This window comes from Eucyclogobius newberryi, unplaced genomic scaffold (genome assembly GCF_026437365.1).
Source record: "Eucyclogobius newberryi isolate DKJ021-1_F unplaced genomic scaffold, fEucNew1.0.hap1 SCAF_15, whole genome shotgun sequence".
NCBI lineage: Eukaryota > Metazoa > Chordata > Actinopteri > Gobiiformes > Gobiidae > Eucyclogobius > Eucyclogobius newberryi.
Window position 1 is genome coordinate 35,484,231 of NW_027315779.1, and position 22,775 is coordinate 35,507,005.

General features: G+C 46.0%; 1 protein-coding gene across 2 annotated transcripts in view; it reads left to right on the forward strand.

Moving 5' to 3' along the window:
- The window catches only part of mpzl1l (myelin protein zero-like 1 like), a 28,481-nt gene extending 7,882 nt beyond the window's left edge, over nucleotides 1-20,599 (forward strand). Inside the window, exons 2-6 of one of the 2 annotated variants that reach the window (XM_072447027.1) lie at nucleotides 4,084-4,265; nucleotides 8,125-8,335; nucleotides 11,639-11,768; nucleotides 13,781-13,892; nucleotides 19,838-20,599. In XM_072447027.1, coding sequence (XP_072303128.1) covers nucleotides 4,084-4,265; nucleotides 8,125-8,335; nucleotides 11,639-11,768; nucleotides 13,781-13,892; nucleotides 19,838-19,933 — 731 coding nt within the window. In that variant the 3' untranslated portion in view covers nucleotides 19,934-20,599. Of the gene's footprint in view, nucleotides 1-4,083; nucleotides 4,266-8,124; nucleotides 8,336-11,638; nucleotides 11,769-13,780; nucleotides 13,914-19,837 lie in introns of both variants that reach the window. The other variant, XM_072447026.1, reaches the window with a different exon arrangement.
- The last annotated feature ends 2,176 nt before the right edge of the window (nucleotides 20,600-22,775 follow it).

Consider the following 22,775-nt stretch of genomic DNA (forward strand, 5'->3'; position numbering starts at 1 on the left):
AGGCCTCCACCCGCACCGTAAACGGTGTTGGTGAGACACTGCTTCCCCCTCCTGAGGCGCCGGACGGTTTGCCAGAATTTCTTTGGTGCCGACCGATAGTCCTCCTCCATGGCCTCCCCGAACTCCTCCCAGGCCCGGGTTTTTGCCTCTGCGACAGCACGAGCCGCGGCTCGCTTGGCCTGCCGATACCTGTCGATGACCTCCGGAGACCTACAAGCCAGAGTGGCCTGATAGGCCTCCTTCTTCAGTCTGACGGCATCCCTTACTTCCGGTGTCCACCACCGGGTTCGGGGGTTGCCGCCACGACAGGCACCGGAGACCTTGCGACCACAGCTCCGAGCAGCCGCATCAACAATGGAGGTGGAGAACATGGTCCACTCGGACTCAATGTCCCCAACCTCCCCCGGGACATGGGAGAAGCTCTCCCGGAGGTGCGAGTTGAATACCCTACTGACAGAGGGCTCCACTAGACGTTCCCAACAGACCCTCACAATGCGCTTGGGTCTGCCAAGTCTGTCCGGCTTCCTCCTCCGCCAGCGGATCCAACTCACCACCAGGTGGTGATCGGTTGACAACTCTGCCCCTCTCTTCACCCGAGTGTCCAAGACACGCGGCCGGAGGTCTGATGACACGACAACAAAGTCGATCGTTGACCTCCGGCCTAGGGTGTCCTGGTGCCATGTGCACTGATGGACACCCTTGTGCTTGAACATGGTGTTCGTTATGGACAATCCGTGGCTAGCACAGAAGTCCAATAACTGAACACCGCTCGGGTTCAGATCGGGGAAGCCGTTCTTCCCGATCATCCCTCTCCAGGTGTCACTGTCATTGCCCACGTGGGCGTTGAAGTCCCCCAGTAGAACAACGGAGTCCCCGGTCGGTGCACTGTCCAGTACCCCTCCCAAGGACTCCAAGAAGGCCGGGTACTCTGCACTGCTGTTCGGCCCGTAGGCCGCCACAACAGTGAGAGACCTGTCCCCCACCCGAAGGCGGAGGGACGCGACCCTCTTGTTCACCGGGGTAAACTCCAACACGTGGCGGCTGAGCTGAGGGGCTATCAGCAAGCCCACACCGGCCCGCCGCCTCTCCCCGCGGGCAACACCAGAGAGGTGGAGCGTCCAGCCCCTCTCGAGGAGATGGGTTCCAGAGCCCAAACTGTGCGTGGAGGTGAGGCCGACTATATCTAGTCGGTATCGCTCAACCTCCCGCACAAGCTCAGACTCTTTCCCCCCCAGCGAGGTGACATTCCATGTCCCCAGAGTTAGTCTCTGTGTCTGGAGATCTGGTCGCCGAGGCCCCTGCCGTCGACTGCCGCCCAGATCTCTCTGCACCGGCCCCTTATGGATCCTCCTGCGGGTGGTGGGCCCACGGGAGGGCGGCCCCACGTCGCTCTTTCGGGCTGTGCCTGGCCGGGCCCCGTGGGGTAAGACCCGGCCACCAGGCGCTCGCCATGGAGCACCCATCCCAGGCCTGGCTCCAGGATGGGGCCCCGGTGACGCCGATCCGGGCGACGTAAACGGCCTTGTTCGTGTCGTCGTCATAAGAGGCTTCTGAACCGATCTTTGTCTGACCCGTCACCTAGGACCTGTTTGCCTTGGGAGACCCTACCAGGGGCATGAAGCCCCCGACAACATAGCTCCCGGGATCATTCGGGCACTCAAACCCCTCCACCACGTTAAGGTGTCGGTTCAAGGAGAGGGACGAGTCGGACCACCGTGTAAAATAAAAAAAGAGTAAAGTCATCAAGTGAAAGGTTTATTATGCTTACTCTAAGCATTTACTTTGCAGCACAAACTGTAAGATATCACTGTCATTTTCACCAAACTCTTCCGGAAACCTAAGCACTCTGGTGAACCACAGTGACCTCAGGGAGAAGGAAGAGGTTTGATCTGCACTGATGAGGCAGCAGCGTACACGCAGCAGTTTTTCTGCAACTTATTGGCTCCAGGAGCATTAACTGTAACAGAGTGAACTTCCCAGTGATGACAGAGGCGGATGTCTTTCCTGTAACCTGCGGGTTACCGTTTATTCTTCAACACGGCTGCAACGCAGCACCCAACTTATTTACGTCTTTTTTTTTGTTATGTGTCAAGACGGCGGATGAAACACATTTTACATCCTGTTTCATACCCTTCAAAATAATATATATCCGGTATTTCAAAATAAAACATCACACAAATAATAAATGGCACCATGCCGTTTTAAGATAAGATATTCCTTTATTGTCCCACATGGGGGAATTTCATTGTTGCAACGCAGGAAGATATAGAAGAAAAGAACAGATCACTTATAGGAAGTCTGAAAAACACTTTCAGTAGAAGATCTTCTATAAATAAACTCCCATAGACAAATAAATACATAACTACATAAATACCATGTCATGTGATCACGACAGTAATTGCACATGAATATGTGTCACGACGGCACAGTAATTGCACATGAATTTCACAGTAATTGTACATATGACAGAATTGCACATGGTTAGGTCAGTATTGTGAGTGTTCAGGACTAACACTGACAGCAGCAGAAGGAAAGACCTACGAAACCTTTCCTTCACACAGCGAGGGTGGATCAGTCTCTCACTGAAGCTGCTCTCCAGAGCGGACAGAGTGTCCTGCAGGGGACAGAGTGTCCTGCAGGGGACAGAGTGTCCTGCAGGGGACAGAGTGTCCTAGAGTGTCCTGCAGGGGGCGACACTCCAGCATAGATGTGAGTTTAGCCAGGACCCTTCTGTCCCCCACCTCCTGCACCGAGTCCAGAGGACAGCCCAGGACAGAGCTGGTTTTCGTAACTCGTAAATGAATGCAGAGACACACATAGTTACAACATTAACGTCTGAGAGTTCATATCTTGATGCTGTAAATGGATGGCCAAATATGCTTTTGTGCATTTGACAGACCTCAATACGTCTTTGTCAATCACCCGTCAGAACAGATATCACTTGTGATTGTGTAAGGTTCAGTAATGCTACAGCTAACCACTATTTTGGCCTGTTAGCTTTATTAGACATCACATTGCAGCACATTCTAGACAGCCACATTCAAACTGTGCACACTTAAGAATATATTTACAGAAGATATTTTTTCCATTAAAAAACCTGACGTAAGAACTTTGGTTGATGGCATTCAGTGTGGCTTCTATGAAATCATAAATCCTTCATGGTGGCAGTGTAAGGCGAGAGTTTTTTAATTTGTTGTTACACAGATTTTCCTTGGGATTTTGAAAAGGGGAGGACGGAATAAACAATTATTCCCATGATCAAATCACATTTCTACCATCCAAAAGTGGGACTTGAATTTAAAAATATTTTTTTATTCTAAATTATGTTCTTGGATTCTTAGAATATACAACCACCTCTACATTATCCACATCAGTGATCAATGCAAGACATCGAAAATCAATCAGAGATGACACTGCTTTTTGTTCCTGTTCTGTATATATATTATATTTTTATATATAGTTATTTATTTTTCTATTTTTCCACAAAATAAATTGCATTTTAAATTATAAACGTGTATTCTGTAAACATGCACCTTTTTCACATAATACTGGGTAGTATGTGGGAAAATCAGTGGCTAGATAGAAAATCGGTATCGGAAAACACGGTTTTGGCAGGTCAGACCTCCTTAAAAACCATAAATCGGTATCGGCCAAGAATTTTGCAATCAGTGCATCTCTAACGCAGAGGCCTCTGGATGAGCAGAAAGTAAAACATGAAGGTGCAGGCTGGAGACCCTGGCTGCACTCACAGGGCTGCACTCACAGGGCTGCTCTCACAGGGCTGCTCTCACAGGGCTGCTCTCACAGGGCTGCTCTCACAGGGCTGCTCTCACAGGGCTGCTCTCACAGGGCTGCACTCACAGGGCTGCACTCACAGGGCTGCGCAGGCAGAGCTGCTCCATTCACCTCCAAATGCAGGACACGTGTGTGTGAAAGAGCCATGATCACGTGCCTCCGCCTTTAAGCATGTTTTGTGATATTGCGATGTTCTCACAGATGCAAAATCGTTCAGCCCTAATCAAGAGTGACACGCATATCAATCAGACTCAGTTTTTAGTTCTTAACCTGATGTTTTTTCTGCAGTCACACAGCCGTCATCAGCAATCGACATCCGAGCAGACACTGAAGTCATCGTCGAAAATGGCACCACAGGAATCCTGCACTGCTCCTTCAAATCCAACCAGGTGGTGAGCAGTGCCACCACGGTCACTTGGACCTTCCAGTCCAGCCAGCCTGACAACCAGTTTTCCAAAGACTCTCACACAGTAAGTCTTCTCATTCCTTCAAAGATTAATTCTGTTTCTCAAATACACGCTGGCTAATAAAAAATACGATAAAATTGAGAAATAATTCAATTATTTTTTGCTACGCCCAAAATCACAACAGCAGTTGCCTCGAAGGGACTGTAAAATAGAGTAGATTAAACCATTTTCATAGGAATTTAGCAAATGGATAACTGCCCCAGCATCTCATGTCCTTAGACCCTCCTTCTTCAGGAAAAACTACAAAACCCAACCTAAGGGAGAACCACAGTGATGGAGAGATCCTACTCCCACAGCTGGACAGGCTGCAGATGCTCATTTGCAGATGCTCATTTGCAGATAAGAGAGTTCTTCCAGGCAGTGGCTGAAACGGTAGCACTCCCTGAGAGGAGTGAAAGAAGGAGAAAAACATGTGAACAGACACAGCTGCCATACTTCCCCCATAGTTGCTCCTAGGGCAGTGTAAATGGGAAGCTGTAGGTTTATATTTCTGTTCCTAACTGGCCTGACCATAAGTCATTTCAAAGAGGAACGTTTTAAGCCTGGTCTTAAATGAAGAGACTGTGTCGACCTCTTTAACATGGACAAAGCTGATTCCATAACACAGGAGCTCTACCTCCTACTGTGCTTTTAGAGACTCTTGGGACCACTAGAAGGCTCTACCTCCTACTGTGCTTTTAGAGACTCTTGGGACCACCAGAAGGCTCTACCTCCTACTGTCCTTTTAGAGACTCTTGGCACCACCAGAAGGCTCTACCTCCTACTGTCCTTTTAGAGACTCTTGGGACCACCAGAAGGCTCTACCTCCTACTGTCCTTTTAGAGACTCTTGGCACCACCAGAAGGCTCTACCTCCTACTGTCCTTTTAGAGACTCTTGGGACCACCAGAAGGCTCTACCTCCTACTGTCCTTTTAGAGACTCTTGGCACCACCAGAAGGCTCTACCTCCTACTGTCCTTTTAGAGACTCTTGGGACCACCAGAAGGCTCTACTTCCTACTGTCCTTTTAGAGACTCTTGGCACCACCAGAAGGCTCTACCTCCTACTGTCCTTTTAGAGACTTTTGGCACCACCAGAAGGCTCTACCTCCTACTGTCCTTTTAGAGACTCTTGGCACCACCAGAAGGCTCTACCTCCTACTGTCCTTTTAGAGACTCTTGGGACCACCAGAAGGCTCTACCTCCTACTGTGCTTTTAGAGACGCAAAATTTGTATTAAATAAAAATCGCAGCTCAACTTCAAATACCCAGCAGCAGTAAACAAATGAGCAACAGTGTCATTAAGCAAGGCCATAATGTGCTTTTCAGAACTGCACTCTTAATACTCTTCTGGCTTAAATAATAAAATGTATGTTTTTCTTGATGAAATCCGTCTGAATGTCGAGTCGAGAGTAAGTCAGGTGAGTGTTCTTCCTCGTGGTAGCCACGGTGTGTATCACGCCAGCCCACACTCCACACCCCCGTCTCACCCATAGCTTTCTTCATATTAGCAGCGTTGTTGCGCAAAATTACATGGACGATTGTCAATGCCACAGTTATTGAGAAATTTTCCTTAATCTGTGTGATGCGCTCTGCTGGGACGTGCAGGATCGCACGGCACAAAACAAAACTAAAGTTTACTGCCGTTAAGTGTGAGCTTTACGGCAGTAAAATGTCGCAATCCATTCATGCGTCATACGGAGGTGAGAGACATATAATAAGCTTGAAATGTATAGCGCTGAACTAATAAGAGTAACATTTATATCCGATCAGTGATCGGGACGCAACGTCCGATTTCGATCGAGTCTGAAACCAGGTGATCGGGCCCGATTTCCGATCATGTGATCAGATCAGGATATCCTTACTGTCCAGTGTGTGACTATCTGCTCAGATAGAGCGTCTCGTACATGTTTAGGACCAGCACAATGACCTCGGTATTTTCAGGGTTAAGAAGCAGGTAGTTTAGTGTCATCCAGGTTTTTATCTCCTTCACACAAGTACTAAGTCTGTCTACTTGATCGCTCTGATCAAGTTTCATTGATAAATACAGCTGAGTGTCATCTGCAGAGCAGTGAAAGTTAATGCCATGTGACCTGATCATGTGACCTAACGGCAGCATGTAAAGAAGAAACAGAACTGGACCGCATACTGACCCCTGCGGCACACCGTAAATTACTTTAGAGCATGGTGAGGAGCTCTGGTTTACATGAACAAACTGGTACCTATCCAATGAATAAGATTTAAAGCAGCCGCTGACCTCTGCAGTAAAATGTTGTCGATGGTGTCAAACGCAACAATTTCTTGTTTGGCTCCCGCTGATTCGTTTGCGGTCTGCAAGAGTGGTACACGGGCCAATCACATGGCATTTAGAGCCCACAGAGACTTCCCAGATTGATTCATGTGAAGAACTTGAGTCAGAGTGAGCAGGTTAAACAGAAGCACGGTTTAGACCAGTCCATTGTCAAACAAAAATGTTTTCAGTTTGCTGCCTCTGGGTTTACTTCCTCGGAGTTCATCCACTGTTGATGATAAAGTTGACTTCTCATATCCACCTCTTATGGATCAGACAATTTCAAGGTTTATTTGTAGATCACAATTTGTACCCAAGGCAAATCAGAAATCACTGAACAGTTGATTTTAGACCGCTAACACTTTCTCTTTGTTTCTGTCGCCAAAAACAATGATTTCAGTCTTGTCTGAGTTCAGCTGGAGAAAGTTGTTCTGCCTCCACACACTGATCTGTTGCACCAGCAGGAGGCCCCTGGCACCAGCAGGAGGCCCTCTGGCACCAGCAGGAGGCCCTCTGGCACCAGCAGGAGGCCGGTCCACACACTGATCTGTTGGATGCAGTGACCGAGTGAATCCACTGGTCCATATTCATCTGCGACAGTGAAACATAGATCTGACTCGTCTGCATCATTGTGATGGGACACATTTTCACTGTGTATCAGCTGACCCAACGGCAACATGTAGAGGTTGAACAGAAGGGGACCCAGGACTGACCCTTGGGGCACCCCACAGGTCAGGGGCATGTGGTCTGAGACACAGTTGTTTGATGAGGACCCTATGGGGAATGACTCCTGCGCTGGTCGCGGTGAAGATTTTTGTGGTGCTGTTGCTGATGAATCCTTTGGTGGAGGCTGAGGTTGTGGTGCTGTTGATGTTGAAACATTGGCTCGGTCTCTGGCTGATGGAGCAGGAATTCTTCTCTCATTCCTCTCTTCTCTAACTATCTGCTCAGTCCAATGCCTCAGAGCGTGGAGCAGGTTCTCTGTCTGCACCCTCACTCCACCTCTGCACCCTCACTCGACCTCTGCACCCTCACTCTCTGCACCCTCACTCCACCTCTGCACCCTCACTCTCTGCACCCTCACTCGACCTCTGCACCCTCGCTCCACCTCTGCACCCTCGCTCCACCTCTGCGCCCTCGCTCCACCTCTGCGCCCTCGCTCCACCTCTGCGCCCTCGCTCCACCTCTGCGCCCTCGCTCCACCTCTGCGCCCTCGCTCCACCTCTGCGCCCTCGCTCCACCTCTTCATAGGTGGTGGCCCCTCTCGTTTCCAGAATAGATAGAAGTTCTGGATGTAGTGCAGTCCTCTAGGTGCACACTCTTTGGACAGCCATGTGTTCAGCTGAAGCAGCTAAACTTCTTTATCTTCCTGTCGATGTTTGGGAGAGGTCGACTTATGAATGTTTGGATTTCCATTTCATAAAGCACCTCGAATAACTTCAAGAAGTCTCTTTTCAAAACTTCAGTCTGTTCTCGCTGCATGTCCACTGCACCACGAGCACAATCAGCTGTTTCACTCCATGTTTAGCCAAAACATTAGGAGGGAGTGACGTTATAATGTGGTTAATTTTGGTCTGTGTGTGTCTGTGTGTAGATCCTGTACTTTGCAGGTGGGAAAACCTTCCCTGGGCTGGAGTGGTTCAAAGACCGGATCCGCTTTATCGGGGACATAAACAAGCGGGACGTGTCCATCCAGTTGAGCCCGGTGCAGTTCAGCGACAACGGCACTTACTTCTGCGACGTCAAGAACCCGCCCGATGTCGAGGGGACCAGGGCGCGCACGGAGCTCCGGGTCGTGCTCCCAGGTGAGTCTGCTCTGAAGGGGCTGCAGCAGCTGTGGGAAACATTTGGGATCGGCATCTCGTGTTTCAGACCTTCAAATAACGTTACTGTTGCCCAGTTTCAAGTAGGAACTGATCTAAAAGATCTGGGAAATATCAGTTATCACTGACCATAAACAATCCGACTTATCATCAGAATCACCATTACACACAGGGCTTAGAATAAGCAGAATCACATCGCAAAATGCAACGTAATTTCTCGAATGCGATTAATTTGTCAGAATTTAAAAAGAAATATTGGCAGCTTTTGCGATACAAAAGTTTGTGTTCAATGGTATAATCAAAGCGCCTAAAAAGCACTGATCACTCGTCAAACGATCTTCAAACGATCGTCAACAACGGCTTGACACATGTAGGATGTGGTGTTGACTTGATGAGGTCCTGCTGCTGAGCAGGAGGAGCCACAGGCGCCGCATCTCGCTAATCTCACGACAATAAGTATATGTAACACATAAATATGTGGGATTAGCGAGATGTGGCGCTCGTCAAAAGCCTCTTGTCGCACTCCGCGCGCTTCACCAGCAACTCCGACACAGAGTTAGATCACTTGCGTCAGAACGTCAAAGATTTCAAACTCTCGCAACTCGCGGCTTCCTAGATCGACTGGTAGATTCACTTAAAGGCTGCGGGGTGGGCGTGGCTTTCGCTCATTGAACTCGTCGTGTTCGAACGAGGAAATGAAGAATTCGCGTCTTGACCGATTTATAACAGAATCATTTTGTCGTAACACAAGTCCTCCTCATGTGGACGTGTCCAGCTCATCTGGAGTCACACGTTCTCTTCTGATCACATTGTAAGGACGCTACTAGATGTGATTTGAAATGCCAAGGAAAGTCTGTGAAACGACTTATTAAAAACTCTCGCCTAAGAGACAGTAGATGAACACACTGAGCGACCAGTCCTCACACGGAGGACAGCGCAAGACGAGAGCAGAGCTGTAGAACGCTCACATGAGGGAGGCGAGAGAGGAAAGGAGGAGGAGGAGGAGGAGGAGGAGGAGGAGGAGGAGGAGGAGGAGGAGGAGGAGGAGGAGGAGGAGGAGGAGGAGGAGGAGGAGGAGGAGGAGGAGGAGGAGGAGGAGGAGGAGGAGGAGGAGGAGGAGGAGGAGGAGGAGGAGGAGGAGGAGGAGGAGGAGGACAAGCTCAACCTTCTAATATTTATATCTAGTCTAGTTATTTCATTTTCAAATACTCATCTGTATTTATGGGTCTTGTCGGGTTAATTAACAGATTTTCTCTCTATATTACACGTCTACACATATTAAAATATAATTGTATAGGCCTATAATGTGTTTCTATAGCTGTTCATAGAAATAAAAGTAATGTAAATCCTGATGATCCTGTGTCTAATGGAGGAAAAGGCCAAGATGAGTTGATGTGTTATTTCTGCATTATAATACTTCCTTCTCCCATGAGCTAAAACTCTACACAATTTCATTACATACCAGCATTGTGATCACTTGATGAAATCCAAAACAGACAATGAAATGCAATTTAAAATAACAGATTAGAGAACATGATGAATAGGTGTACGTAATGTAACAAGTTACTCAGATAACTACAGCATAAAGAACACGCTAACAAGTTTACCAAAGCATCAGTTTTACCCCAAATCACTCAATCTATTTCATTCTTCTTCCTCTGTGTCACTTCTAAACAAGGAGGAAGTGCCCAGAGCCTAGAGCACCCTCTTGTGAAAATAACATATCACATATAAGTCGCCTCTGGTGTATAAGTCGCATCCCGATCAAAACTATGTAAAAAGGTCCCACTTATAATCCGGAAAATACAGTAAATGGGATGTTTTCTTTGGGTTTCAGGGGCTTGATTTTGTTTCTTTTGTTTGCTTTATTATTTGCTGGATGTTCTACTGTTTTTAACTCTGCCGTTTTTCTCTCTCGTCTTATTTTGTAATTGTGTTTGTTCATATGTTGTTCAATTAAAAGAAAAAAAACTATTGTTGTTAAAGACAATGTGTAAAAGACAATTGTCCACTAGATTCCCCCTCAAAATTGCGAGTCCCTAGTTTCTCCTCATGCAGTCGCTAGTCTGTGTAACAGTGTCATCTCTGCATCGCCACAGGCCTCTGAAGCGGTCGGCATGGATACATGCGTTCAGTGGCGACCGAGTCCGCCATTTTGAAAGGGGCACAACAGCACGTCTACTACATACGAAATCCAGGAAATACGAGGCCAAAATGCCAAAAACCTGTGTTCTGTCAGGTCATTGTTCTGTCAGGTCATTATTCTGTCAGGTCATTGTTCTATCAGGTCATTGTTCCGTCAGGTCATTGTTCCGTCAGGTCATTGTTCCGTCAGGTCATTGTTCCGTCAGGTCATTGTTCAGTTAGGACATTGTTCGGTAAAGTCATTGTTCGGTAAAGTCATTGTTCGGTAAAGTCATTGTTCGGTAAAGTCATTGTTCCGTCAGGTCATTGTTCCGTCAGGTCATTGTTCCGTCAGGTCATTGTTCGGTAAAGTCATTGTTCGGTAAAGTCATTGTTCGGTCAGGTCATTGTTCCGTCAGGTCATTGTTCCGTCAGGTCATTGTTCCGTCAGGTCATTGTTCCGTCAGGTCATTGTTCCGTCAGGTCATTGTTCCGTCAGGTCATTGTTCGGTAAAGTCATTGTTCCGTCAGGTCATTGTTCCGTCAGGTCATTGTTCCGTCAGGTCATTGTTCCGTCAGGACATTGTTCCGTCAGGACATTGTTCGGTAAAGTCATTGTTCCGTCAGGTCATTGTTCCGTCAGGTCATTGTTCCGTCAGGTCATTGTTCCGTCAGGTCATTGTTCCGTCAGGACTTTGTTCGGTAAAGTCATTGTTCCGTCAGGTCATTGTTCCGTCAGGTCATTGTTCCGTCAGGACATTGTTCCGTCAGGTCATTGTTCCGTCAGGTCATTGTTCCGTAAGGTCATTGTTCCGTCAGGTCATTGTTCTGTTCCGTCAGGTCATTGTTCTGTTCCGTCAGGTCATTGTTCCGTAAGGTCATTTTTCTGTTGACTGACCAAGAAATGAGAGCTTTGTCGTGTACCTTAGTTTGCCGTCTAAAGAATCAAAGCATTCGTAGCTCATTATGCCGTAGAAAAGGATGCAGTCTTGTTGGTGTTTATATATCCCGTGCCCCTTTTAAAATGGCCGCTACGGGGACGTCCTGGCCGTATGACGTCACCGCGAACACTGTGGATATGACACAGTGAATTGAGCTATAGATGCTACGTCTTTGCTCTCTGTAGTTCCATACATTGACCCGTGTCCTTGCTTTTGACAGATTCGCTCCCTCAGAAGAACACGGCGCTGATAGTGGGCGCGGTGAGCGGGGCTCTGGTTCTGCTCGTGCTCAGTCTGGTTGCTGTCTGTGTGGTGGCCCGAATGGTGCGCAACCGCCACGACTACGAAGGGTAAGACGCAACCACCAACTCTTGGCACTACGGGGCGTTCACACTGACTTTGCATGGGACTGGGCGTGTCTCCATCTCGTCTTCTCTAACAGCACAGATTATTGTGGGCTTACTAGTATCATACAACACGTTTCAGTTCAAATCAGGTCAACAGCAGACACTTGGGACATGTTCACCCTCATTGGTTGGGACTCTGCATCGATCTGGTTCATGTTGAGATTGTCCTTGTGTCACGTGGAACTGAACTCACTGAAGATGCAGTACCGCCGCTCGCCAGGAGAGGGAAGTGCATCTTCAGAGAGCAGTGGATCAGCAATAATAAATTCCAGTAACTCTTTAGAAATACTTTCTGACATCTGAAGTTTGGTGCTGAGGACTCTGGAAATTGATTTAAATTCCAATTGGCAAGTTGTTTGCACCATTTGTAAATTCATGTTTCTATACTGTCTGCTATAGTTTAATTTCCCTCCCCTAATTTTATTTTGATGCCATTTCCCACATAAGTCTCTGAAGTGTTGTGTTTGTGCACTCCAGGCCAGCAGTGAGGAAATGTGCGGAGTAAGCTCGCTCTAAATGAGTTGTTAAGTAGTAAAAAGAGTGAAAATGGTGTTAATGTCCTTTTTTCCAACATTGCCTCTGGACACTGTTTCTGCTCTGTGATTGGCCTGGGCTGGTGGGCGTGGCTGGTAGATGGAGTGGGACTTAACACTTTTGTTTTGGGAGCTTCTTTGTTAATCTCACTAATGTAATAACCTCAACTGGGCTTTCCACAAGTCCAACACTAGAGGGACAAAGGCCTGGGACATGTTTTTCACACATTGAGAAGCTGCGTTTCCAAAAAACTGTGCTTTTAATGACAGCAAAAATATTGCATTAAAAAGTCAACTGTAGTACACATTTATTTTTATATCTATTATTTTTTTTATTTGGTATGTATTATACCAAAAAATGCATGTATATGTATGTATTCGGTTAGTAATTTTGATCACAAACATTTGGTAATAGCTTATTGGGGCATATTATTCAATCCAAATCAATTACATATTCGTTTTGTTGAGAAAATAATCTTGAAATTGGCAATGAAAATTAGAGTGATGATGCAATAGTCTGGATTCCCCCCGTGTGCGTGGGCTGGTTGGTGTTTAGAACCATTTCTAATCTCTAAGATGTTAATGCTCTTGTACGTGGGAAAAGTCAAACATGATTTTCCAATCCAATTTTAAAATTGCAACATTTGCAAACAAAAATGGCAATTTCTCAGAATAATTCAGGCCTAGTTTCATCAAACGGCCTTTCTTGGCGGGGACAGCTGACCGCTCCGAGCTGGAGGAGCAGGACTCGTTCAAAAGAAGTTTCAAAATGTAACCTCAAAAGAAACAGGATGTAAATGTAGGGTTCACAAACAGACACATGATGCCACGTGATTGGACCAGAGCTTTGGAGTTTTAGCGGTGCTGACGGGCCCAAAGTGCGCTGTGCTTAGAACTCATCTACTAACACAATCTGTATCTCTGCTTCTGCACCTCATGACTTTATGCTGCATGTCATAGAGCCTCAGTTTGTTTTTGACATCACTTGGTGTGTGTGCTTAATATCTAATAATCTATTCACATGAAATAAAAACTGGCACAAACTTTAAAATATATCTGTCTCCCACAGTGGAAATGCACCTACGATGAACATTTCAGATCCTCCATAATTAAGTGGAGAACATATTGTTCCCACTGTACGATGTTAAATGACAAATGGTCACATTTATATAGCGCTTTAGTAACTTCAAGGTAATCAAAGTGCTTTACATCAAGGAACCAGTCACACACTAGTGTGCACAGACACAGGGGGCGAGGCGGGTAAAGTGTCTTGCCCAAGGACACAACAGCACTATTCACCTGAGGCAGCTGTGATCACACCACCAACACATCTCTCACAGCCTCATGCTTTTGTGTGCCTCATGTTCATGTCTCATCTCATTCTCCATTTTGTGTCTGTCTGCTGCTTCTCACCCACACCAGCTGCACGTCCCTGGACAGTGTGAGCTCTTCTCAGGCCCCCCCGCCCCGGAAGAAGCTGGAGTCCCCTGGCGCAGAGGTGTCCCGGGGGGGCAGTCCCACGGGGCCTTCACAGGTAGAAGATGGGTGTGTGCAGGTGAAGCAAGAGACCGATACTACCATGTTCTATTTACCACACTGCTGCTTTATTTGCATCTGTATTAAATGTTTTATGTGCATTAGAGACTTCTGCAAAATCTCAATCTGGACAGGCTCTCGTCAAAGGGAAAAGGCTTGATGAATATTTGAATCTGATCGAATCGTCACAACTGGAATAAGATGTATCCGGTCGGAGAAAAGCAGACTTCTTCCCCGCCCTCAAATACAAGTCCTCAAAGTGCACGTTGAGAACACATTATGGGGAAAAAATAGGCCAAAGCAGTGTTCTCGCTAGGCTGAGGTTAGAGGATGGCGGTGGGACACTGCCGTAGAAAAAACACTTAAAATATGGTGGTCATATTATGGAAAGCCAATATGATCACACTCCACCACTTGGGAGCGGCGTATTTTCCGACGCTTTTACAAAATAAAGCGGCTCTTTTAATGCCGTGCTCCGTAAGCGAGCGCCGTAATTTACGCCAGACAGCGATCCCAAGTGGCGGAGTGTGATCATATTGGCTTTCCGTACTTTTGGGTAACGGCCGAGCGCTCGGCCGTGGTGCCCGCACTGAGGAGCGCCGTGGTGCCCGCACTGAGGAGCGCCGTGGTGCCCGCACTGAGGAGCGCCTTGCTGCCCGCACTGAGGAGCGCCGTGCTGCCCGCACTGAGGAGCGCCGTGGTGCCCGCACTGAGGAGCGCCGTGGTGCCCGCACTGAGGAGCGCCGCCCCGCAGCACCTAAAATGCAGGCGGCGTGCGCACATCTATCTTAATTAGTTATCTTAATACCTGGCAGTATCTTTTCAGCATGGCGGGTGCCGGCGGCAGCATGGCGGGTGCCGGCGGCGGCAGCATGGCGGGTGCCGGCGGCGGCGGCAGCATGGCGGGTGCCGGCGGCGGCAGCATGGCGGGTGCCGGCGGCGGCGGCAGCATGGCGGGTGCCGGCGGCAGCATGGCGGGTGCCGGCGGCGGCAGCAGCATGGCGGGTGCCGGCGGCGGCAGCATGGCGGGTGCCGGCGGCGGCGACAGCATGGCGGGTGCCGGCGGCGGCGACAGCATGGCGGGTGCCGGCGGCGGCGACAGCATGGCGGGTGCCGGCGGCAGCATGGCGGGTGCCGGCGGCGGCATGGCGGGTGCCGGCGGCGGCATGGCGGGTGCCGGCGGCGGCATGGCGGGTGCCGGCGGCGGCGGCGGCGACATGGCGGGTGCCGGCGGCGGCGGCGGCATGGCGGGTGCCGGCGGCAGCATGGCGGGTGCCGGCGGCGGCATGGCGGGTGCCGGCGGCGGCATGGCGGGTGCCGGCGGCGGCATGGCGGGTGCCGGCGGCGGCATGGCGGGTGCCGGCGGCGGCATGGCGGGTGCCGGCGGCGGCATGGCGGGTGCCGGCGGCGGCATGGCGGGTGCCGGCGGCGGCATGGCGGGTGGCGGCGGCGGCATGGCGGGTGCCGGCGGCGGCGGCGGCGACATGGCGGGTGCCGGCGGCGGCGGCGGCATGGCGGGTGCCGGCGGCAGCATGGCGGGTGCCGGCGGCAGCATGGCGGGCCGCCATGCCAAAAGCCCTCAGCGAGAAAACTGCAAAGTTTATTTAGGTTCATCCTATTGACAATGCTGCGCTGTGATTGGTCAGACCCACAGCTTGTTTGTGAAACAAATATCGTGAGAATTCATCTGGCCTGAGCCAGGTTATGTCATTAGGTCATGGTCTGAACATGCTGCATGTTTTGCCTTGGGTATATTCAGGGCTGCTTTTTGGCCAATATTTGGATTGCTCTATGACTGATAACGATATTTAGATTTCAAAATTCAATGGCAACAAATCTATTTCTCAATTCTATTAAGTTCAGACTAACAGAACATAAAACACTGAACATGGCACAGACATTAAAAAAAAAGATCAGAGCATAAATTGACCCACTTTTAAGTCTCATTTTTCCCAATATTTGTTAAATATATCCATCTTCAAGTTGAGTCCATACGTCCTTTTTTCCATTTCACAAATGCCAATTACAGTGTCAGTAATTTTGTGTCGTCCATTTGGCCTTCTTCCTCGCAGCCGAAAGTATTTCCCCAAAGTATCCATTTACCATGTCCATGGAGTCCCGAGGCCCCGATACAGAGTCCCGAGGCCCCGATACAGAGTCCCGAGGCCCCGATACAGAGTCCCGAGGCCCCGATACAGAGTCCCGAGGCCCCGATACAGAGTCCCGAGGCCCCGATACAGAGTCCCGAGGCCCAAATACAGAGTCCCGAGGCCCAAATACAGCGCCATGGTCTCCTATTGAGAGTACCGGTGCCGGGGGTGCCGGGGGTTCCTGTACAGGTCTTACTGCAGATGACAGACGCTTGAGTCTGACGGAGGAAGTAAAGAATCCCTGGGTCAAATCTGTGCTTACGACATGGAAGGAGCTGATCAAAACATACAAACTAAACAAAGATGTTAACATTTTAAAGTGGTTGACTTATGATCAAATGTCACACCTACAGCTCAGACTCAAGATTTAAAGTCTGGACAACAAAAGGTATAATGGTCTTATCAGATTGTAAAGGAGAATCACATGAAATGCTTTGGACCAACATTATCTTGGACAATCTCAAAATGGGGTGAAATCACATTTGGACTGAAGAAATTTGACAGACTGGGCTTAATTATTTGTTTGATTTCTACTGATTTTAACTTGTGTCTGTTGTTCACCCCCTGGTCTTTTTTAATTTTCTGTTAAATAAATGTTATAATAAAAAAACTATGTTTGCTTGTTTGGGCCAATTTAACAGGAAACCTGAGGGCATTTGGCCCCCGGGCCAGAGTTTGGACACCCTTTTAATGTCCTGGTTTGGGAGATTACATTAAGATAAGATAAGATAAGATATTCCTTTATTGTCCACACATGGGGAAATTTCATACTTTTCTTTAATTTTAGACCATTATTGACAAAAATGACCATCTGAATGTAATTTTGGAGTAACCCTGACGACAGTCGGACGATATATTGTGTCAATCCACGATCCAATCCAATCCACGAGATGTTAAAATGGTAGTTATAGTTGTTGTTATAGTTGTTGTAGTTATAGTTGTTGTAGTTAGTTGTTGTAGTTAGTTGTAGTAGTTATAGTTGTAGTAGTTATAGTTGTTGTAGTTATAGTTGTAGTTAGTTGTAGTAGTTATAGTTGTAGTAGTTATAGATGTTGTAGTTATAGTTGTAGTTATAGTTGTAGTAGTTATAGTTGTAGTAGTTATAGTTGTAGTTATAGTTGTAGTAGTTATAGTTGTAGTAGTTATAGTTGTAGTAGTTGTAGTAGTTATAGTTGTTGTAGTTATAGATGTTGTAGTTATAGTTGTAGTTATAGTTGTTGTAGTTATAGTTGTATATATTGTAGTTATAGTTGTAGTTATAATTGTAGTAGTTATAGTTGTTGTAGTTATAGTTGTTGTAGTTATAGTTGTTGTTGTTATAGTTGTTGTAGTTATAGTTGTAGTTATAGTTGTTGTAGTTATAGTTGTTGTAGTTATAGTTGTAGTAGTTATAGTTGTAGTTAGTTGTAGTAGTTATAGTTGTAGTAGTTATAGATGTTGTAGTTATAGTTGTAGTTATAGTTGTAGTAGTTATAGTTGTAGTAGTTATAGTTGTAGTAGTTGTAGTTGTAGTAGTTATAGTTGTAGTAGTTATAGTTGTTGTAGTTATAGATGTTGTAGTTATAGTTGTAGTTATAGTTGTAGTAGTTATAGTTGTAGTAGTTATAGTTGTAGTAGTTATAGTTGTTGTAGTTATAGTTGTTGTAGTTATAGTTGTTGTAGTTATAGCTGTTGTAGTTATAGTTGTATATATTGTAGTTATAGTTGTAGTTATAATTGTAGTAGTTATAGTTGTTGTAGTTATAGTTGTTGTAGTTATAGTTGTTGTAGTTATAGTTGTAGTAGTTATAGTTGTAGTATTTATTGTAGTTGTAGTAGTTATAGTTGTTGTAGTTATAGTTGTAGTTATAGTTGTTGTAGTTATAGTTGTTGTAGTTATAGTTGTTGTAGTTATAGTTGTAGTAGTTATTGTTGTAGTAGTTATAGTTGTAGTATTTATTGTAGTTGTAGTAGTTATAGTTGTTGTAGTTATAGTTGTTGTAGTTATAGTTGTAGTTATAGTTGTAGTTGTTATAGTTGTTGTAGTTATAGTTGTAGTTATAGTTGTAGTAGTTATAGTTGTATGCATTGTAGTTGTAGTAGTTATAGTTGTTGTAGTTATAGTTGTAGTAGTTATAGTTGTAGTAGTTATAGTTGTAGTAGTTTTAGTTGTATGTATTGTAGTTGTAGTAGTTATAGTTGTTGTAGTTATAGTTGTAGTAGTTATAGTTGTTGTAGTTATAGTTGTTGTAGTTAGTTGTATATATTGTAGTTATAGTTGTAGTAGTTATAATTGTAGTAGTTATAGTTGTTATAGTTGTTGTTGTTATAGTTGTTGTAGTTATAGTTGTTGTAGTTATAGTTGTAGTATTTATTGTAGTTGTAGTAGTTATAGTTGTTGTAGTTATAGTTGTAGTAGTTATAGTTGTAGTATTTATTGTAGTTGTAGTAGTTATAGTTGTTGTAGTTATAGTTGTAGTAGTTATAGATGTAGTAGTTATAGTTGTAGTTATAGTTGTTGTAGTTATAGTTGTAGTAGTTATAGTTGTTATAGTTGTAGTAGTTATAGTTGTTATAGTTGTAGTTGTTATAGTTGTTGTAGTTATAGTTGTAGTAGTTATAGTTGTAGTATGTATTGTAGTTGTAGTAGTTATAGTTGTTGTAGTTATAGTTGTAGTTATAGTTGTAGTAGTTATAGTTGTAGTATTTATTGTAGTTGTAGTAGTTATAGTTGTAGTAGTTATAGTTGTAGTATGTATTGTAGTTGTAGTAGTTATAGTTGTTGTAGTTATAGTTGTAGTTATAGTTGTAGTAGTTATAGTTGTAGTATTTATTGTAGTTGTAGTAGTTATAGTTGTAGTAGTTATAGTTGTAGTAGTTATAGTTGTTGTAGTTATAGTTGTAGTTGTAGTATTTATTGTAGTTGTAGTAGTTATCGTTGTTGTAGTTATAGTTGTAGTAGTTATAGTTGTAGTATGTATTGTAGTTGTAGTAGTTATAGTTGTTGTAGTTATAGTTGTAGTAGTTATAGTTGTAGTATTTATAGTTGTAGTATTTATTGTAGTTGTAGTAGTTATAGTTGTTGTAGTTATAGTTGTAGTTGTAGTATTTATTGTAGTTGTAGTAGTTATCGTTGTTGTAGTTATAGCTGTAGTAGTTATAGTTGTTGTAGTTACAGTTGTAGTAGTTACAGTTGTTGTAGTTATAATTGTTGTAGTATTTATTGTAGTTATAGTTGTAGTAGTTATAGTTGTAGTATTTAGTTGTAGTAGTTATAGTTGTAGTATTCATTGTAGTTATAGTTGTAGTAGTTATAGTTGTAGTATTTATTGTAGTTATAGTTGTAGTAGTTATAGTTGTAGTATTTATTGTAATTATAGTTGTAGTAGTTATAGTTGTTGTATTTATAGTTGTAGTAGTTATAGTTGTAGTATTTATTGTAGTTATAGTTGTAGTAGTTATACTTGTTGTAGTTATAGTTGTAGTATTTATAGTTGTAGTTGTAGTAGTTATAGTTGTTGTAGTTATAGTTGTAGTATTTATAGTTGTAGTAGTTATAGTTGTAGTAGTTATAGTTGTAGTATTTATAGTTGTAGTTGTAGTAGTTATAGTTGTTGTAGTTATAGTTGTAGTATTTATAGTTGTAGTTGTAGTAGTTATAGTTGTTGTTGTAGTTGTATTCAGATTTTGAGTCATTTCAAAATGAAACATTCACAATATTTTCTAAATGTTGATATATTTCCTGTATATTCCAATAATGCAAAGTGGTTGTGTCATGTTCCAACTCTGACCTGGCTCTCCGTCTGTCCTGCAGGGCCCGGTGATATACGCCCAGCTGGACCACTCGGGCAGTAAGAACTCCTTCCACAAGATGGAGCCAGTGGTTTACGCTGACATCCGGAAAAACTGAAGACAAACGGGACCAAAACACTTCAAGAAAAAGAATCCCATTTCCACAACTGTCAGTCCATGTGAGACTGTGCTTCTCCAGGAGGGGGCGCCACAGGGACACGCCCTGATCTGTCCTGTTGTTTTTCCATGTCCACGAGAAGCATGAAAAACCCAATGTCAAATATGTTTTTATTGTTTTCAAATCTATAGACTTTATGACTGGATCACAGAGCTGTTTATGCTGATAATGCGCTTTTAAAGCCGTCTGCTGCACCGGGCCCCCTCGGGCCCCCTCTCGGACCCACTCGGGCCCCCTCTCACAGGGTTTAGCACATTTCCAGTTTGTTGCCATAGGTGTCTTATAATCATCACTGCATGGTCTTAATGCGCTCTGAGTGTGGAGGGAAGAGAGAAGAGAGGGTGGAGATGCGGTCCAGGCATTAGGCGCAGGACATATGGTACCTGGGCGATACATCTGTGCTGCCCCAGTTTGTGCCCAGTGCATCAGATCTGTCTTTTTCATCTGAAAGTTATATTTACATCTTCAAACTTCAAGTTTGATCTCTCAAGTCCTAAAACTGTAAAACACTAAATCCAATCGAAGCGAAACCATAAAACGACAATAAGTCAAACACTCAGACTTAAAGCCAGAGAATAAAAGTGGATCTCCAGATGAGACTTGAAGCCCCTTTCTGTGGGGGGCCGCGGAGCGTATGGGGGGTCGCGGAGCGTGTGGGGGGTCCCTGGGTCGCAGAGCGTGTGGGGGGTCCCTGGGTCGCAGAGCGTGTGGGGGGTCCCTGGGTCGCAGAGCGTGTGGGGGGCCCCTGGGTCGCGGAGCGTGTGGGGGTCCCTGGGCCGCGGAGCGTATGGGGGGTAGCGGAGCGTGTGGGGGGTCCCTGGGTCGCGGAGCGTGTGGGGGGTCCCTGGGCCGCGGAGCGTATGGGGGGTCGCGGAGCGTGTGGGGGGTCCCTGGGCCGCGGAGCGTGTGGGGGGTCCCTGGGCCGCGGAGCGTGTGGGGGGTCCCTGGGCCGCGGAGCGTGTGGGGGGTCCCTGGGCCGCGGAGCGTGTGGGGGGTCCCTGGGCCGCGGAGCGTGTGGGGGGTCCCTGGGTCGCGGAGCGTGTGGGGGGTCCCTGGGTCGCGGAGCGTGTGGGGGGTCCCTGGGTCGCGGAGCGTGTGGGGGGCCTCGCAGTCTTCAGGGATGTTGTTAATCACATTTCAGTTTAATCGTGCAACCGTAGATTAGTTAAAATTTTCAATAATTGAACATGTTTTTTATGCCCCAAACACCTTTAGTTAATACAACTAATACACTAAACGTGGTTTATGCGCTTTAAATAATGACTCTATAATATCCATAATTCTAGATCTGATGTGTAAATTGAACAAACAAAGCCATATTGACAAAATCATATTAAAGAAATGTAGATGACTCATGTGGGCGTGTCTAGTGATGCCACTGGTTTTGATTGGATCTGACACTGATGCCAATGTTTAGTCATTGAGGGTCAAGGTCATACTCTGACCTTGGTCAGTTTCTTTGAGCTTCAGCTTGAACCAGTTTGAAAAGTCAAACCTCAACAACAAAGTGTCTCTGACCCCTGTGTGAGAGGTGTGCGGGCCCCCCTGGTGGAGCAGAGGTGTGAGTGCAGCAGACTGCTCCGGGCCCCGCTCCGGGCCCTTGTCCTGTAGTCCTGTGGTTGCTTGGTGTCGTTGCATGCAGTGAACCCTCTGAAGAGCTCACGCTGTAAATTGTGAACGCTTCTGTGGTGGCATGTTGTTGTGGAACATGGATACAGCGCCCTTTGACCTCATGGATACAGCACCCTCTGCCCTTTGACCTCATGGATACAGCACCCTCTGCCCTTTGACCTCATGGATACAGCACCCTCTGCCCTTTGACCTCATGGATACAGCGCTCTCTGCCCTTTGACCTCCTGCATACAGCGCCCTCTGCCCTTTGACCTCATGGATACAGCGCCCTCTGCCCTTTGACCTCATGGATACAGTGCCCTTTGACTTCATGGATACAGCGCCCTCTGCCCTTTGACCTCATGGATACAGTGCCCTTTGACTTCATGGATACAGCGCCCTCTGCCCTTTGACCTCAGTGTAGTGCAGGGTTCTAATGGAGCATGTCATGATGCAGTACCTATGAAAAAAAGAATAATTATTCGACGTTCTAAGACTTTCTCAACAAAAGAAATCTTAAATGTTTGATTTGCAGAAACATGTCGACTACTTTCACTTTCACTTGACTCTAAACTCTTGATCTGGAGCTTTTCTCTTCTGAATGTCTTTCACATGATGTGTCTTTGCTCTGGAGGCGTTTGCCTGGAATGTTCCACAGTGTGGCATGAATTGTATGTATTTTGCGTTTATTTAATCCCAGGATGTTTTATTTCTCAAAGAAGCTTCAGACTTGGCTCGGCCTTAAAGGACACACATCAGGCCCTAACCTTTAACCTTTAACAGCTGGATTTAGCTTTATTCTCACTAGTTTAAGTGATCCTGGTCAGTAAGTCCTCTTCCTCTGAGCCTCAGAGCTCCGAGCTCTGAGTCTGAGGTCAGAGGTCACCTGGCGGTTTGTAAGTCCAGAAATCACCAGTGACTCGTTCTGAGCATTTCTGCCTCCAATAATGTTAATTACATGCGCGCTTACATTAGCATGAGCCTGTAATTCACTGCAACACAGACTCTGACTCAGTTCTCCGTCTGAGATGAAGTCGTGTGTGTTGTGCAGGTCCCGTGTGTCCTTTAACTCCACATGTGGCTCCTGTGAAACGCTCAGCATCGTTCCTTATTCCAAATCACAGGAAACCTTAGTGTTCTTAAAGCTGCTTCTGCTGCTGAAGCAACTGCA